Source organism: Nicotiana tabacum, chromosome 22, assembly GCF_000715075.1.
Source record: "Nicotiana tabacum cultivar K326 chromosome 22, ASM71507v2, whole genome shotgun sequence".
Taxonomy (NCBI): Eukaryota; Viridiplantae; Streptophyta; class Magnoliopsida; order Solanales; family Solanaceae; genus Nicotiana; species Nicotiana tabacum.
In genome coordinates this window covers 122,665,498-122,684,256 of record NC_134101.1, presented here as the reverse complement: position 1 = coordinate 122,684,256, position 18,759 = coordinate 122,665,498, and the positions used below count along the sequence as shown (strand labels likewise).

Below are 18,759 nucleotides of genomic sequence, written 5' to 3'. Positions count from 1 at the left end.
AAATGAAATATATATTCATCTTTCATGACCGCATACTTTGAAACCAAACGTCATATTTGGTTTTCTTTTATTAGATTCACTTCGTATTAAATTTAGGCCAAAAAGGGCCTTTTTTGTGCCGTTTAAAAGAATTCTTCTTTTTATGTTTTTGGATGAATGAATCCCACTAAAGACACATGTAAGCCCGTTTCGCTATGAAGAAAGAGGTGTTAGAGCAAAACTAATTCGAGATGCGATATGGAATTTCAGGGGATTTGAGATTAAGGGTGATTTAGTATGAATTTAGACAACTTAAAGTATGGATACATTTTGTACGACTGGATAGAAGTCATTTCCCGAGAAAATATTTTGTGCGAGAAAAATCAACCCTAAAAATAATTTTCAAGGAATACAATTGGTATAAATATACAAGGCTCAAATGAAAAGTACAGTCCAACAAACGTCTATATAAGATTCATAATAAACTTGGAAACTAGATCCTACCGCACATTATTGGGAGTGTATTTTCCATAGAAAACCTTTTTTAAAATTCAAGTTCACTTTGTGAACATACTTGTAGTGTAAAAATACTGAATAGCAAAGATCTTGCTTGATTGTACTTATATATGGTTAACCATAAGGAAATCTTGCCTTTAAAGTAATTAAATCTCATATTATAGTCAAATGATCCACCCCAAAATGAATTATTCTTGAAATTCCAATTGATATTACACAGAACCATCAATTCATTCTATTTTCATTCCCAAATTCGATCAAAAGACATGGAAAAAATCACTTTCTTTCTCCTTTTAACCCTCACTCTTTCACAAATTGTTTCTTCAAGCCTTGACAGGAGCCATAGTCATGGTCTTAGCAAACTTTACTTAACTAAGTTATTGAAAAAAGATTCAGCCATTGACAAAAATAGCCATTTTAGCTCAGCCCTTGATTATTTAGAATTGGATAAAGTTGTTCTTCCTCAGGAGGGATTGAAACATAAAGATCGAATCAAGAGATTGTCAGGTCAACCACCAGTCAAATTCAAACAATATGGTGGATATGTCACAGTCAACGAATTTGTTGGTCGTGCATTGTTTTATTATTTTGTTGAAGCTGAGAATTCCAGGTCATTGCCCCTGCTTCTTTGGCTTAATGGAGGTACACAAATTTAGTTTGTTCACATAATTAATCATTTTGTCTTAGTAACGGCTTGTTTGGATGGTTTTCACATGTCGTTTCATAATGTATTGTATTATTTAATTAATATAATATTTAGATAAATTGTATCATTTGTCATCGTTTCATGATGTTATGCACCAACAATACGAAAAATAAAATTGCAACATTACTTAGAAAAAATAAGATACAGAATAGAATTATTATATAAAAGAATAGGGTGAAAGATAAAATATAATTATTTAATAATAAAGAAGGGCAAGATGGGAGGAAAAAAAAAGTAACGGCGCCACCACACAAATTTGTCGTTACATAAATGGCACGTTTCGTTGTTATGCAATGACAAATTTAACGATACCATACAATAAAATTTAAGTAACAATCAAAACAAACATTGTATTATTTAAAGTAATAACATGGTACAATACAATAGGTAACAACCATCCAAACAAGTTGTAAGATAGTTAATATTAATGTGCAGATAGAGACTGGTCTAGGATGGTTCGGCTCGAACTATGTGTGCATATATATATATATATATATATATATATATATATATATATATATATATATATATATATATATATAAGATTATGCTCATTCTAAATCCGTTAACTCTAGATTTTGAATGCGTTGAATTACATCTTTGATAGGTCCTGGTTGCTCTTCAATTGCCTATGGAGCTATGGAGGAACTTGGACCATTTAGAGTCCACAGTAATGGAAAGACATTGTATAGAAATCACTATGCATGGAATCATGGTAATTATTACTCATTATTTTTTTAAATGAGTTTTATAACTTTTTCTTGTTGGAATTGGGAAAATAATTAACTTAAACTTAATCTGAACATTTATCTCATATTTATAGAGGCAAACGTATTATTCTTGGAATCCCCAGCTGGAGTAGGATTTTCATATTCAAATACAAGTTCTGACGTCAAATCAAATGGAGATAGAAATACTGCCATTGACAATGTAATATTCTTATTGAATTGGATCCAGAGGTTCCCAGAGTACAAAAATAGAGATTTTTATATTGCTGGTGAGAGCTATGCTGGGCATTTTGTACCTCAATTGGCACAAACAATTCTCCACCATAACAAGCTTGCTAAGAAGACTCTTCTCAACCTAAAGGGGATAATGGTAACGTTACATAGTTATTTTAATCTCCCCTTTTTATAGCTTTTCATAATTGGATTCTTTTATATAGGGGTGAATCATTGACATTTGGCGCCTAGACTATTTCAATAATCGTCCACTAAAGCTTAGGTAGATTAGATCTAAAAAAGTTACTTTGACATTTTTTCTCTTGCTATAATTTGATGCCTAGACTATACCAATAATCGTTTTAGCCAGATGCAAAGAAATTACTTGCCATTTTTTTTTTTTTAATATTGCAGATTGGCAATGCAGTGATAAATTATGAGACTGATAGAAAAGGGATGTATGAGTACCATGCAAGTCATGCCTTGATTCCAGATGAGATTTTAGAGCAAATTGAGAGATATTGCAATTTCTCAGACAAGGCCCTTCCTCAATCACAAGAGTGCGACAATGCCATTGATATTGCTATAGCTGATACTGAACCCATTGATGTTTACAACATTTATGCCCCTTTATGCTCTAATTCCGAACTCACTCTTCAGCCCAAGAAAACTTCAGTAAGTTACTGTGCTAGAGTTTTTGACAATTGTGATTGGCTTGAATTTTTTCTAATCACACTTGAAAAAATGCAGAGAACTTACAGTGCTAAGACAAACTAATTAAGTTTTTTTAATATTGTACTGAGACGAGTTTAAATGACCGAGCATATGGAGACTCTTGATGTTAATGTAAAATAGTAAAACTTATCCTTGTTACCTTGATGATAAAGTTAAAAAGATGGTCTATAGAGTCAGTAGCGACGTCAGGAATTTTCTCAAGGGTGTTCAAACTTCAAAGAAGTGGAAAAAAAATTCCGACAAAGAGTGTTTAATATATATTATATACCTCTAAAATATAATATTTTACCTATATACGCAATGTATTTTTCCGACGAAGGATGGTCAGTTGACCATTAGCTTTGCCCTTGTATAGAATGGACATATGGAAGATTCTGTTATGTAAATGAAGCTTTAAATATGTATGTAGCACTTTGTTTATTAAATTCATGATGTATTCTTTTAGAGTACTTGCACTAACAAGAAAATTTAATTTTTGGAATATTGTAGCAAGTGATCGATCCATGCAGTGATGATTATGTAATTGCCTACATGAATCGTCCCGATGTTCAAAAGCTTCTCCATGCCAATGTCACCAAAATTAAGTATAATTGGCAGCCATGCAGGTATTTTCACTACATAATTAATTTAGACAATCTTCATTTGCATTGTATAGATCCCCACTACCTTTTTCCTCTGTTTTCTGTTTTTGTCAAATCAAAACATAGAGAAAAATAAGATTTTAAGTTACATCGACACTGAAACTATTGTTAATGCTATCAGTGCAATTTAAACCTATCATAGTAGCATAATTATAATTTTTATCAAGTTACCAATTATGATGCTTATGACATAAAGTTATAAATATTGCAGTGATGTCATAGAAAGTTGGACGGATAGCCCATTAACAATAATTCCTCTTCTCAAAGAACTTATGGCAAATGGAGTACGACTATGGATATTCAGGTGAACACTTTTAACTCCTCAAGCCACCATTTTCTTGTTTTTTTTCTTTTCTTTTCTATAGTGTTATTAAATTTCTTAATGGTTTTAATTTATTTATACATGGGTCTGTAAATGCAGCGGGGACACTGATGGAATCGTACCAGTAACGTCGACTAAGAAATCTATTAAGAAGATGAAGCTTCCAATTAAAACAGCTTGGTATCCCTGGTTCCACAATGATGAGGTGTGTGTCGGTTATTTTTAATTTAAGCAGTTGTGTAAGCGGCTATTTGGGTTATTTCTTGTTTTTTATATATTTAGGTTGGTGGATATGCACAAATATACGTAGGAAACTTGACATTTGCTACAGTGAGAGGAGCAGGACATCAAGTGCCAAGTTATCAGCCTGCTAGAGCTCTTTCACTGGTTAAGCACTTCCTTGCAGGAACAGAGCTCCCCAATTCACCAAAACACAAAAATAATAACGTAGTTATATAATCCTATATTGACAATTATAATTTTCTTTGTCTTTTTAATAATGTACACGTGGATTTTAGTCAAAACGTCACAATGAAACAAAATAATTACAATATTAATGGCTTCCTTTCTTTTTTTACCTTCTTATCTATGCAATATTACGTATTGTTGGTTATTTTACACATAAGAGGTTTTGAAAAAATTATTTTATTCTATTGTAAGTGGTCACTAGAAATTATTTCCTCGTTATTTACCCATAAAGTTATATAATAAGGATATCAAGCCTTAGACTCAGGGGCGGAGCTAGAGTGTCGAAAGCGAGTTCGACCGAACCCAGTAGCTTTGGTTCAAATCTTGTATTTGTCTTAAAAATTCATTGAGTATGTATAGATTATTAATTTAGAACCATGTAACTTAAGGCAATTAAAATCCAGAACCCATAAATTTAAAATCCTGACTCCGCCTATACTTAGATTCTATCGTAATACTCCCCCACAAGTGAAGCTATTGATGCGCCTCCTCAAGCTTGTCGCGAAGAAATTGAAAAAGCCTAGTAAAGAGACTCTTTGACATATACACCCGTTGATAATTTGATAAACGCGATAAAATTGTGATAATATGAATCTTTTAATATATTGTTTCTATGCGTTTATTGATAAAATTATATATTAGCGTGGCCATAAGTTAAATATTGTGTAATATAGATATATGAAAGACTTAAATCTAGTAAGAAAAGATTGGTAAGAAAAGCACTTTGAGTTGTACCACCTATAGCTAAAAATCTTGTTTCCCCAAAAGTTTCCTAGTGAAAAAGTCATGTTTGAATTATGGGTGTCCAACGGGACGGGACAAAATTAACGAGACGGGAAGGAACGAGACGAATTTAGCCGGAACGATGGCGGGACGGGACGAAACAGGACGGGATAAACGGGACGAAATGATCGTCTCATCCCGTCCCACTAACAAACGGGATGGGACGGGATGGGATGGGACGGAACGGGACGGGATGGCAGGCCTTAAGTGGGCTGTTTTTTAAAAGAAATTATTTAAGCATTAAGTTTGGCAACGGCTAGTTTTTTGACAATGACTAAGTTTTTAAAGTTAGCAACGACTAATTTTTTGACTTATTTAATAAACTTAAATGTTAAAATGAAAATTGGAAAACTAAGTAAAGAATTATAAAATATTAAAACAAAAGACTTGTAATGAAATATTCTAGTAATTATAATAGAGTTATAATTTATTTAATACAATTTCAAGCCATTAAGTAACTAAGTAAGAGTGTAAGACAATTCATAAAAAAATGCTTAGAGCCTTTTATTTTATTAATAGAACTTTAAAATCTCACGTACAAATATAAATCTTTTGAAGAGCACCTAATCTACGCAGCCACCTTCTAGGAAGGGTTCTGTTTGAACTAGGACTCTTGGTAGCCAATTACAAATTATCATACTAATATTTGTAAGCTCCTATATAGCTTCGTTGTAACTTATCTATAATTTCTCTCGGACATTGTTCTGAAATTGGCAATGTTGATTGATGTTCTATGAGCTCCATGCCGTCATTTGTCCCAATGCGAAGTATCTCATTGTATTTTTCTTCTTCCCAATTGGTTAATTTTTCAAAACCAAGATTTCTTCTTTCTGCATTAATCCAATCTCTTAATAAGACGGAAATCTCTAGGTTGTCCTTTGCTTATGAATGTTTGTGATCTCCGATTTGAAATATTGCTGCGCTAAAAGCATTTTCCGATGCTAAGAATCAAGTTCATCATCAATAGATGAATCAAAACATGTTATATCATCCATATATTCCCATAGAACTTCTACTCTAGACTTAGAAGTAGAAGGAGCAGTTTCACCACCGTTGTTTCCATAGATTTATATTTATCAAACATTGATGTAGATTCTAGCATAAGAATATATGTTAGCTTGGAAGTCTTCGAGAGATGGTTGTTCATTTTCTTGAATTGCTAAATTTTGATAAATTTTACGAACAAATTCCTTTGCACCTCTTAATTTTAAATACGGGTTAAGTATTGTAGAAATTAAATAAACTTGAGGAATAGAGAAAAAATACTTTTTAAATTGTGCAATCATTTCGTTAATGGTCGGTGCATAAGTTGGATTTGTTTTATACTTATCAAATAAAATAGAAATTCCACAAATATACCATAAAAACTCGCGGGACAGCAGAGACGGGACGGGACGAAATGGTCGTCCCGTCCCATCCCGTGTCCCATTTAACATTGGCCCATCCCGTTTAAAATAAAGTGGGACGGGACGGAACGCGGGACGGGACCGAGACGGGACGTCACAACCATAGTTTGAATAGTTAAAGTGTGTGCGTGAATTAGCTCGCTGAACACTTTTGTCAAGAACTACTGAAATATACAAGTGTGTTTCTATGGGCCTTAATCAACTATATAATGTCCTCTGATGGAAACTTAGGGTCCACCAAACTATATAGAGAACTGGTTCTCTATCATTTACTAAAGAAAATGCGTACTCAGCGATAAGTAAATGATACAGCATAGTTTTACGTAGAAAACTCTTAGCTCACGGGATTAAAAATCACGACCTACACTAGTAGGATTTCAACTTCATTAATTGAGCAAACTTTAGATTACAAACTCTTGCAATCTAGGAATTCACCTCTTAATCTCTCACCTACTTGTAATAACTTTGTTTCACAGCTCACACTTTGACTAACTCTAGCCAAAACACAAACACAAGGTTTATTATTTTACAAACGATTTCCTATAGAATGCTTCTAACTAAACTAAGTAGGAATTACAAACAGATCACTCTAAAAAGGTACAATAAAACTAAGGACATATGGTAACACAATGTTGGAAACTAGTCCTTCGTTCTGTTATCGCTTTGTTCTTAAAGTCTTGAAGTCACTTGAAAATGGCAGCACACTTGAGAGAGAGATCTTGATGATTTTGAATAGTTCAAGTGTGTGTTTTTTCACTTGCTTCATGTTGATAATATATAAGTGAGGTCACAATGCTGTGTTTTTTTGTCGAGTCTTTTCAGGGTTCAAGTTTTCAAAAATGAATCTTTTTCATTCTATTAAATAAATCATTACAAACTGCAGAGTAATTAGTTCATCCGTAATTTGGGTTTCTTTATTTCGTTTCTTAGGATTTTTAATTTTTATGTTGTCTTCCGAGTATAACGTTTTTTTCTAGGGCTATTGCTTCTTTATCTCTTTTTTTAATAAGGTAAAAATTTTAACCGACAACTCTTACATATTTCAAATAAGAAAAGATCTAATAACTAAAATTTTAGTTGATTACAACGTCCTAATTAAATGATTATCTTTAAATATAATTAAATGACTATTCCAAAATATTAGGAACTTAATTAAATGACTATTCCTAAAGAGTAGAAAAATAATAAAATGACTATTTTGTTTAGTGTGAAATTTATTTTTAGAGGGACAAAAAAGGCGAACGATATTTCGCTAAGGACCTTCGTGCTTTTAATATAGTATAGATATAGATGTAGATATAGATAGATATAGATTAGTCTTAAAGGACGCACTTTGCACGACGTGTACCTTGTATTAATGAGAATAAGTTTTTTGAAGATTAAATAAAAATAATTTAATAGACGTGTTTGAGTAATAAAATTAAAAATTAAGAATTTCATAGTTTTAAAAATTATAAATAATAGTCTTGTTTAAGAATTTCATATCCACTCCAGCGATTATTCCTGCAATTTTCTCTAGCATTTGTTTTTTTTATCTTGGTAACTCAGTAGAACTTGTCACACCTCCTTTTTCCGCCCCCGCGGGGGGCGTAGGAGTTTTTTCCAGTTAAAGGACAATCGAAAGGGAATTTGTTTGTTTATTTCAGAGTCGCCACTTAGGAGATTTAGGGTGTCCCAAGTCACCAATTTAATCCCGAATCGAGGAAAAGAATGACTCCATATTACAGTCTGCGCACCAGAAATCCGGATAAGGAATTATGTTAACCCGGGAGAAGGTGTTAGGCATTCCCGAGTTCCGTGGTTCTAGCACGGTCGCTCAACTGTCATATTCGGCTTGATTATCTGATTTATATAAATGAACTTATGTGCAAATTTTAACTTGGTACCGCTTTCATAATTATCATTATTATTTTTACAAGGAATTGCAACGTTGTGAAAATGTATCTCGAACCGCGTCACAATCAATGTATCCGTGGTCGTCGACACACTTTCACTCCGTTGAGATTTGGATTTGGGTCACATAAATGTGCACCCGAGTTTAAGGAAATTAAATTATTAAAGGCGCACCTAAAGTGACTAGCGTATCATTTACTTTGGGTAGGGCCGTGGAATTTTGCTAAATGGTCCATCCCGAAGTCTAAGAAATTTTAAAGCAAATATTTACTGAGGGCCCCGCAATTTTGTATTTTTATTCGGGTAGGCTCATCTCATTCTTATTTTTTTAAAAGGAATTTGCAACGTCATGGACACGCATCTCGAACCACGTCACAATCAATGTACCCGTGATTAGAGACACATTTCGACTCCGCTGAGATTTGGATTTGGGTCACATAAATGTGCACCCGAGTTTAAGAAAGTAATTTAATTAAATCGCGTCTAAAGAGGCTAACGCGTTATTATCTTTGGGGAAGGCAGTGAAATTCACTAAACAATCCATCCCAAATTCTAAGTAATTAGCGCATGCATTTATGAGGGCCCCGCAATCTGTGTGTTTTATTTGGCGAGGCTCGTCTCATTTTATTTAAAAGGATAAACCTATAGTGACTACATTTCTTCTATTAAGTTCGTCTCTAAAAATAAAAGGAAATCCCTCAATTAATTACATGCTGAAAAAGTCGAACTTATTAGTTATTAGTTTACGGCTAATGCAAATGGAAAATTGCAATCGAATTTGTACAAAGAGAGATTGCTTCCGTTCTATATTCTATTATTTAATAACACTGGAACATGAGATTAACGCACAATAATATCAAAACAGATTACCTGTTCTTCGATTAATTTAAACTAACATTATTAGATGAAGAAGTTATACATATGCAACCTCATTACTCATTAATCAGTCAACTACATTTTTATACAAAGAAAGAAAAATTATATTCAAACACAAATCTAAACAGGAGGAATTCAACAGGAACAAAGCCTGATTAATATTTCATTTCGCTTCAAGCCGAGAGTGTACAAATGTGTACCTGGAAATGGCAGTACAAGAAGAAAAGAAGGAGGAGTCAGCAGCAGTAATAACACAGCAACAACAGGTTCAGCAACACCGCAAAACCAGTAACGACCAGTAGAATAATCCAGTAACGGATTGAAAAATCAGCAATACCAAAGTGCAATCGCAGTCAAAGCAGAAGAGAGACGGATACAAGATGCATTAGTTTACTGATTTTGAATAACACTTGAGGAAAGGCAAACGGAAATTATTCGAGTGAAAGTTCAAATTGTCTTTCTCTTTTACTCTCAAATTCTGATTTCTTAAAATTCTTTCAAGTTCAAGTCTAAGTCTTCCTCCTCTCGAGTCTTGACTCTTAAGTGTAGAAATCCCTTTTTTAGTTCCAGTCCAAAAACTCTCTTTCTTTTTTAAACTGCCCGTTTTTTTTCAGTCTCAGCTCTCAAGTGTAAAAGTCTCTCTTGTAAAAGTCTGTCCCTATAATGTGTCAAATGACCCTATATATAACAAGACTCTTATCTTGAATCCCCAACCCGAAATATTCCCCTCAAAGCATGCTTTGTTTCCCACTTTCAAAAACCAAAACAAAAACTCACATTAAATCACTCGATTAAAAATGAACTTCAAACAAAGATGAACATGAATTAAATCTATTTTAAACAACAAAACATGACGGATTCAAATGATTAAACCAACATTTTTCCCTATTACAACTAAATTCTTTTAGACAAATAACAAAACAAAATCGAAGAAGAAACAATTATGAATTTAAACTTGAATCTAACAAACATTAACAATTTCTGAAAAAATACATAACACATGAAACAAACTGAAGAAATAATTAATTAAACTTTAATTTGAATCTAACAAACATTAAACTAATAATTTCACATGAACAAACTGAAAAATTACGAAACAAAACAAACATTTGCCGATTTTAGATTTGAGAATATCAAAAACAAATTACGGACAAAAATGAAACTCAAAACCCACTAACCGGATCGAAACGACGAACTCGAACTAGGTATGGACTGTTTTGACGAGCCCAACCAAAACTCGAACAAACGACGGAGATGATCCTAAGAAGCAACTGAAAGAGGTGAAGCAAACGTGAAGCAACAACGATGGGGTCTGTTTGGACGTAGCGAAGAAGAAGCAGTAGCAGCTGGTCGTTTGGATGGAGACAAGTGAAGTGAAGCCCCACGTCCATGGCTGGAGCTCGGGAACTCGACCACTCAACTTGAGCTCAGACAAAACGAAGAAGATGAAGCAGACGACGCAGCAGTGGAGGTTTGTTTTAGACTCAACTGCTCGACGTGCACAGTAGAGTCGTTTGGTTGGGAGCAGCTGCTCGTCATGGCTGGATCTTAGTAGAAGCAGCAGAAACAGTCGAGGCAGCTGGAATGGAGGAGAAAAAGCAGCAGCACGGACTGAAGAAGCAGACGACGCAACAGTGGCAGCCATGGATGTCGAGCAAGCTTCGAGCTTGACGAAGGAGATGAAGCAATGGCAACGATGGTATTATGGTGGAGCTGGGGGCAGCATGGTCGTCGAGCAGCAGGTGAAGCTGAAGACACGGCGACCAATAGCCATGCGAGCTCATGCTCGAGCTTGACGAGGCAGCTGAAGATGAAGCAGCGACGACGGGGTTGAGAAGAATACGCAGCAACGATGGTCGTTTGGAGCTCGTTCGACGATGGTGTTGGAGCTTGTTCTAGGCGTGAGGAGGTGGAAAGGCTGCCATGGATGCTTGGGGTGTTTGGGATTTTGGAGAAGAAGAAAAGAGGGTGGGGGCGGATAGTTTAGTTTAGGTTTTAGGGTTTTTTGAGTTTGTTTGTTTTTTTTGTTTTTGTTTTGTTTTGGGAAAAATGAAAAATGAAGAGGGGTTGGGTATTGGGGTTATGGGGCGGACCGGGTCGACCCGTGTGGAGATGGACCGGGTCATGGGGAAGGTTGGGTAATTATTTGGGCTTGTGGTTTGAAATTGAAGAAGAGGGCCAATTCCGATTTTCTTTATATTTTTGCTCTTTTTTCTTCTTTTATTTCCTAAAACTAAATTCTAAAAATCCTTAAATTATTATATAGAACTAAATTAAGTTATAAAAGCGCAAATTAACTCCCAATAACAATTAATGCACAATTACGTAATAATTAAGCATAAAATTGTATAATTGGACATTAAATGCTAAAAATGCAAAAGATGCCTATTTTTTGTAATTTTTAATTTTTGTAAAACAAACTTAATTACTAACAATTGTGGAATTAAATCCTACATGCAAAATGCGACATATTTTTGTATTTTTTATTAATTTAACAAATAAACATGCACAGATAAATACAAATAATTATCCAAAAATGTCACAAAAATTCTCAAAATTGCACACCAAGGAAAATCATTTTATTTTGAATTTTTTGGGAGTAATTCTCATATAGGGCAAAAATCACGTGCTTACAGCTGCCCCTCTTTGCCCGAAGACACGAAGGGTTTTCGTGCAAAGATAAAGTGAGCGATTTTTGCCCATCCGAGTACTCTGTATGAAGCATTTTTTGAAAAAGATTTAACCGAACCTTTGCTTCAAAGGTTTCCTACATATCCCTGGCTAAAGGGGAATCAAGTTAATGTAGTTCGAGAAGTTTTGGTAGCTGGGACTACCGTGGGACTGCAATGTTACTAATGTTGCATGCTATTACCACTGCTTACCGATCTCCTTGTTACACCGTGCTTAAAAGAAAACAAAAAGCTAGGCTAGACTGCAATTTGTTCTTGTTGCCTTGCTTTCTTGTCGGCTTGCGTTTCTTCCGGTGCTTTTCTTCCGAGACTTTGGGGATGACACTGGCCCTTTGCTTTTCTGAATACCAGTTTTCATCATTTTGTTCGGTCTGCTGGGGACATGGCTTTCTTCATTAAGCTTTTCGGCGGTTCCTCTGGGGATACGACTTTCTTCATCAGATTTGTTATGCTGGGTATAATTTAATGTTCACAAGCCGCTTCTTTCAAGACGCGTCTTTTCTTCCTTTTGACTCAGGCGCTTGAATTTGTACTGGGACCTCTTGTTGCAACCTTCTGCTTCCCGGTGTTGGGGACTTTTATTGTTTCCTGCTGGGGATTCCTGTTGTAACCTTCTACCTTCCGGTGGGGTTACTGATTTCAAAATCTGGAGTATAAGACTAAAAAGTATTCCTCTCGTTATACAGGTGGGCGCCTGACTTCAACAAACAACTTTGAAAAATAAAACGCCTTTCCTCTCTTCAGGCGGGCTCCTGATTTCAACAACAACTTTAAAAATAAACGTCATTCCTCTCTTCAGGCGGGCTCCTGACTTCAACCACAACTTTAAAAATAAACGCCTTTCCTCTCTTCAGGCGGGCTCCTGACTTCAAACAAACAACTTTTAAAATAAACGCCATTCCTCTCTTCAGGCGGGCTCCTGACTTCAACAACAACTTTAAAAATAAAACGTCATTCCTCTCTTCAGGCGGGCTCCTGACTTCAACAACTTTGAAAATAAAATGTCATTCCTTTCTTTAGGTTGGCGAGATTTAAACAACTTTAAAAATAAAACGCCTTTCCTCTCTTCAGGCGGGCTCCTGATTTCAACAACAACTTTAAAAATAAACGTCATTCCTCTCTTCAGGCGGGCTCCTGACTTCAACAACAACTTTAAAAGATGCCATTCCTCTCTTCAGGCGGGCTCCTGACTTCAACAACAACTTTAAAAATAAACGTCATTCATCTCTTCAGGCGGGCTCCTGACCTCAACAACAACTTTAAAAATAAAACACCATTCCTCTCTTCAGGCAGGCTCCTGATTTCAACAACAACTTTGAAAAATAAATGTCTTTCCTCTCTTCAGGCGGGCTCCTGACTTCAACAACAACTTTAAAAATAAAATGTCATTCCTCTCTTTAGGCGGGCTCCTGACTTCAACAACAACTTTAAAAATAAACGTCATTCCTCTCTTCAGGCGGGCTCCTGACTTCAACAACAACTTTAAAAATAAACATCATTCCTCTCTTCAGGCGGGCTCCTGACTTCAACAACAACTTTAAAAGATGACATTCCTATGGGTAAAACAAACTTAGGAGGAAATGCATCTCCTATGGGTAAAAATAAACTTAGGAGGAAATGCATCTCCTATGGGTAAAACTAAACTTAGGAGGAAATGCCTCTCCTATGGGGGTAAAAAATAAACTTAGGAGGAAATGCATCTCCTATGGGTAAAAACAAACTTAGGAGGAAATGCATCTCCTATGGGTAAAACTAAACTTAGGAGGAAATGCCTCTCCTATGGGGGTAAAAAATAAACTTAGGAGGAAATGCATCTCCTATGGGTAAAAACAAACTTAGGAGGAAATGCATCTCCTATGGGTAAAACTAAACTTAGGAGGAAATGCATCTCCTATGGGTAAAAACAAACTTAGGAGGAAATGCATCTCCTATGGGTAAAAACAAACTTAGGAGGAAATGCATCTCCTATGGGTAAAAAAACAAACTTAGGAGGAAATGCATCTCCTATGGGTAAAATAAACTTAGGAGGAAATGTATCTCCTATGGGTAAAAACAAACTTAGGAGGAAATGCATCTCCTATGGGAAAAACAAACTTAGGAGGAAATGCATCTCCTATGGGATGAACCCAAAATATCTTATTCGAGGGCGGATATTCGAGGGCGGATGAACCCAAAATATCCTATTCGAGGGCGGATGAACCCAAAATATCCTATTCGAGGGCGGATGAACCCAAAATATCCTCAAAACTTGAAAATGTCTTACCTCAAAACTTGCTGGGGATTATTTTGCTAGGGATGAATTTTCCTTTTCTTCCTTACCCACTCTGGGTTGTCCGACCCTCTTGAAACATGGTCGAAACTCTGTCGAGGATGCTTCTACATCTCGATGATCCGCTGGGGATAACATTGCGAACTGCTGAGTAACCCTGCTGGGGATAACACTGCTGAGGATAACTCTGTTGAGTAAATATGTTATTTTGCTCCTTCCAAAACTACTTCCTTTTAAGTAGGATGTTCATTCCTCTGCCAAACTACTTCCCCCTTTTTTTTCTTCTTTTTTTTCTTTTTTTTTCTTCTTTTGCATAGCTTCTTCCTTCGAAGACTACCTCCCTTACGACTCGTTTTGCCTTTCCCCGAAAGGAACCGCTGAGGATACCGATTTTCACCAAACTTGTGTTGGACTCCTCGAAACTGCTGGGGATAACACTGTTGGGGAATTATTTACTTACCTGTTGGGGGATAAAATGTTATCAGCTGGGGATAACGCTGTCGAGGATAACACTGCTGGGGGATTCTGATTCCTTCAGAACTAGTGCTTCACTCTTCGGAAGGCTGTTGGGAATGATAATGGCCTTTTGCTTTTTCTGAGCTCAAGTTTCATCCCGTAGTTCTGTATGCTGGGGAACAACTTCCTCCATTGAAACTTATTATGTTGGGGCAACACTTGTTCAAAAGACCACTTCCCTTGAGACTGGTGTTATCTTTATTCCTCCCCGAATGGGTACCTGACTTCCAGAAAATTTTCTAAATGGAAGGAAAATTTTCTGCCCCAGTTTGATAATCTTTCTTGTGGCATGCATTTCCGTTATCAATGCCCTTTCCTTTACCTGTTTCAAATCAAACAAAATTTGTTAGTTTAAACGCGGTGGTTGGTTGTGATACTCCTACTGGGATGGTTTTCCCTTTCTCCTTCCTTGCTCTGCGTTCCACAACTTGTTGGGGATGATATTATTTGCTGGGGATAATCCCTTTCTGCTGGGGATATCCCTTTTCTTTTGTGGCATAGCTCGAAAACTGGCATTTCTCTGACCTTTTAGTCTAGTATGAATTTCCCACACCATGCTCATTGCTCTCCTTGCTTTGTCCACGGGCCTCGGCTTTGAGGTTTATAACCTTTGATTTCGGCAAGGATATCCCTCTTCACACTCGTCAATCATTTTGTCAATTCCCCGTTGCTAGGGATATCTTTTTTTGACACTGGCCTCGCGCCTGTTCCTTGCTGACTATACCACTTTGATGTACTAGTCAGATCTCATCTTGCATGATTGGAAAGTTGATGGCCTATTTTGAAGTCATTTCTCATTTGTTCTGACCAAACAGGCTCTACTGGGGAATTTTTCTATGAAAGGAAAAGATAAAAGGGAACAGAATAAAAAAGACAAAGGAAAAAGATGAACAAAAGAAACTATAAATAAAAACTTATCAAACGCAGATACCGACTCTAATGGTCATGACATGCACATGTGGCCTATCCTCCGCCGTCAATCGTCTTTCAAGACCTTCAATTGGAAATTCCCCATCTGATTCTCAATCTTATTCGACTTGTAGTGCCCGAAGGGTTTTCACTATCAAGCCTCTCTCATTTTGGTTTTTCTCTCAGCTTTCATCGCCTTATGGTGTCCGTAAAGATTTTCACCGATAAGACTCTCTCATTTATATCACTTTCTAGCTGGGGATTTGGAGTGTTGCCGGTATGATTCTCTCTGCTGGGGATTAGAGTCCTTTCTGCTGTGGAACAGAGTGTTATGTTCACCGGTAAGACTCTCATTTGTCTGACTTGGCATCTTTTGAAGACTGATCAGAAGGTCTTTCTTTGGACCGTAATATGGGTTTTGGATAGGCTAGAAAGAAAGGGTATTAAAGGCTCAAAAAACAAAATAAATTTGGGGTTCAAAATTACAACCTTCTAAATCATATTTGTTTACAACAAGCGCAACCCTTGCCCCAATTTCTTGCTTGGGGATTATTTATTTTTTTTTTTAACTTTTATTACATCATGCACACTATGACCATTATGGACATTATGCACCCTATGACCGAGCCGTGAAGCGCCTACGTATCCTCTTTGAGGAATCAGGTCAAACGTAGTTCCCAATTCCTCTGTTTTCTTCTGATTTTTGTGTTTTTTTTTCATTTTTCTTTTCTTTTTTTTTCTTTTCTCTTTTTTTCGTTTTGTTGTTTTCTTTTCTTCCTTTTTTTTTGTTTACCTGTCATGCTTCCGTTTTCTAGTCGTTGCTACTGATTCCGAACGAGGGGTATGAAAGAAAAATAAATAAGACTCGAAAGGGGTAACGAAGGATAAAGTGTTTAGGTAGTAGAACAAAATGCCTTCGTCATTCCAGTCTTCAAAACATGCCCAGTGCAAACAACATAATTAAACAAATATTTGTAGCCTCTTCTGATGGTGCTGGACTTGACAATTATATTCACACATTTTCTTTTTCCTTTGTCATTTCTAAAGCACCGTTGGGTGACGCTCTCACTCTCGACCCTCATGCCAATTTGGCGAATCCTTCTTTTAGCGGTTTTCTTTGTGTTTTACTTGCCCTAGTTCCGTATGACTCGAGCTCCGAATAATCCAAAACCGTCCTTATTTCTTTTATATGTTCTGATCACCTTTCCGGGGTTTTATGATTAACTTTTAAGATTAGGCCGCAAACTGTGTGCGCATGTCATGTCACTGGAATCACCGCTGAACAAAAATGATAAAAGGACTAAACAAAAGATAACTGGAAATAATAAAAGACCGGATTTTGCATTAGACTACCGGTGAAATGGTTTGAATAACAAAACAAACGAAAAACAAACCAGAATAAAATCCTAAAACAAACTAGACAAAACTTAAACAAACTGCTCTGGCAAAATGGAAAGATAAGAAGGTTTGACACAAGACAATATCCGAATTACAACCCTAATAATCCAGAGAAAAGAAATGACAACAAAATAAGCCACCAAAAGCTTCTCTCTTGCTAACCAAGGAACGGAGCGTCCTCCCATTTTATCAAAACTGGCATCTCAGCCACTGAGCTTCGCATCAGTATTGTCCAAACCATTGCCAACTTCAATATCATCAACCTTAGTCAACAAGTCCCAATAGGATTCGAGTGCTTCTGTTATCAGGCCTGATCCCCGCAAAGTGTGCTTCTGGGTCTTGTATTTCCGGCTTACCACAAACCAACCGCCTTCTTTCTTTGTGATTCAAAACAAAACAGGTTAGAATGGACTCAGTCGGTCCTTATTATTAACAACATCTTTTTCTTTTTTTTTCATTTTTCTTTTTTTCGATTTTTTTTTCATTCATTTTTTGTTCATTTTTTTCTTTCTTTTTTTTTCTTCATTCTTTTTCATCAATTTTTTTTTTGTCGTGGTCGAATATTATGGAGATTGCCTACGTATCATGACCCCACATGAATCAGAACTTGCGTCGTTCGGACCAATAAAAGATAAACAATAATAAACATTTTTTCAATTTTCATATTAAAACAAACTGGGTTACAAAGGTTTGAAGATGACCTACAAACTCGAAAATCAAACAACCCACATATTCTTAATAAAAAGATTTATAAACTCCAAAAACAAATGGCCAGCTTCCTTTCTCCGTTTGACAAATGCAACCGAACGGTTGTTTTTGCAAACGTGGCCCCTTCCGAATTTCACATGAATTTTGAGGCCGGGGAGGATTATTTTATGACACTTTAAACTTGTCCGTTCTTTTACGAAAATAGTCTTTCGACAACTGAAAGATACTCTAAAGCTATTTCGGCAAGAACGGTTTAAGACGCGACCGAAGCTGACTCGGCTTATTTTTGACTAAAAATCCAAACGGTATTCACCTGACCGCTGACTCTTTGTTTTTTTTTCAAATTACAATAAAATCCTAGTGTTGCAAACACGGCCCTTCTGCGCCCCGGGGACGAAGATTTTTAAGGCTGTGTGGGTCAACTGGACCAAAATCCTAAAACAATGACCCAAAGGTGGCTATTTATGCAAAGTCAGCCTTCCGGCGTCCCTTTCGAGAACATTCGGCTATTTTTGACAAAAACAGCATCACCCGACTTATTTATGACTCTTTTTATCATTTTTCAAAAATAGAAAACTCAATATTGCAAACACGGCCTTTCAACGCCTCGGGGACAAAGATTTTTAAGGCTGTGTGGGTCAACTGGACCAAATCTTAAAAAATGACCCAAAGTGGCTGTTTATGCAAAGTCAGCCTTCCGGCGTCCCTTTCGGGAACATTCGGCTATGTTTTGACAAAACAGCGTTACCCGACCTCTTTATGACAGAATTAAAATTTTGACATTTTTTATTTATTTGTTTTTGGCTATTTTAGCAAAAGGTGGAGGTTGGATCCGATGAGGGTTGCCTACGTATCTCACATCCGGTGAGAATCAAACCCGCGTAGTTCGGGACATTAACATAAACTATTTTAAACTCTTTTTTTTCCATTCATTTTTGGCAACAAATATCAAACCCACTTTCAAAGCACGACTCTTTTCCTTTTCAATTTTGGGCGTTTTCAT

General features: G+C 36.2%; 1 protein-coding gene across 1 annotated transcript; it reads left to right on the top strand.

The window, feature by feature from the left end:
- The first annotated feature begins 761 nt into the window (after window positions 1–761).
- LOC107765007 (serine carboxypeptidase-like 40) lies at window positions 762–4,299 on the top strand. Its single transcript, XM_016583577.1, has 8 exons — window positions 762–1,137; window positions 1,809–1,916; window positions 2,025–2,299; window positions 2,557–2,817; window positions 3,367–3,482; window positions 3,730–3,822; window positions 3,940–4,045; window positions 4,123–4,299. Exons 1-8 carry the CDS (start codon window positions 762–764, stop codon window positions 4,297–4,299), a joined length of 1,512 nt encoding a protein of 503 aa, XP_016439063.1.
- Window positions 4,300–18,759: the final 14,460 nt, after the last annotated feature.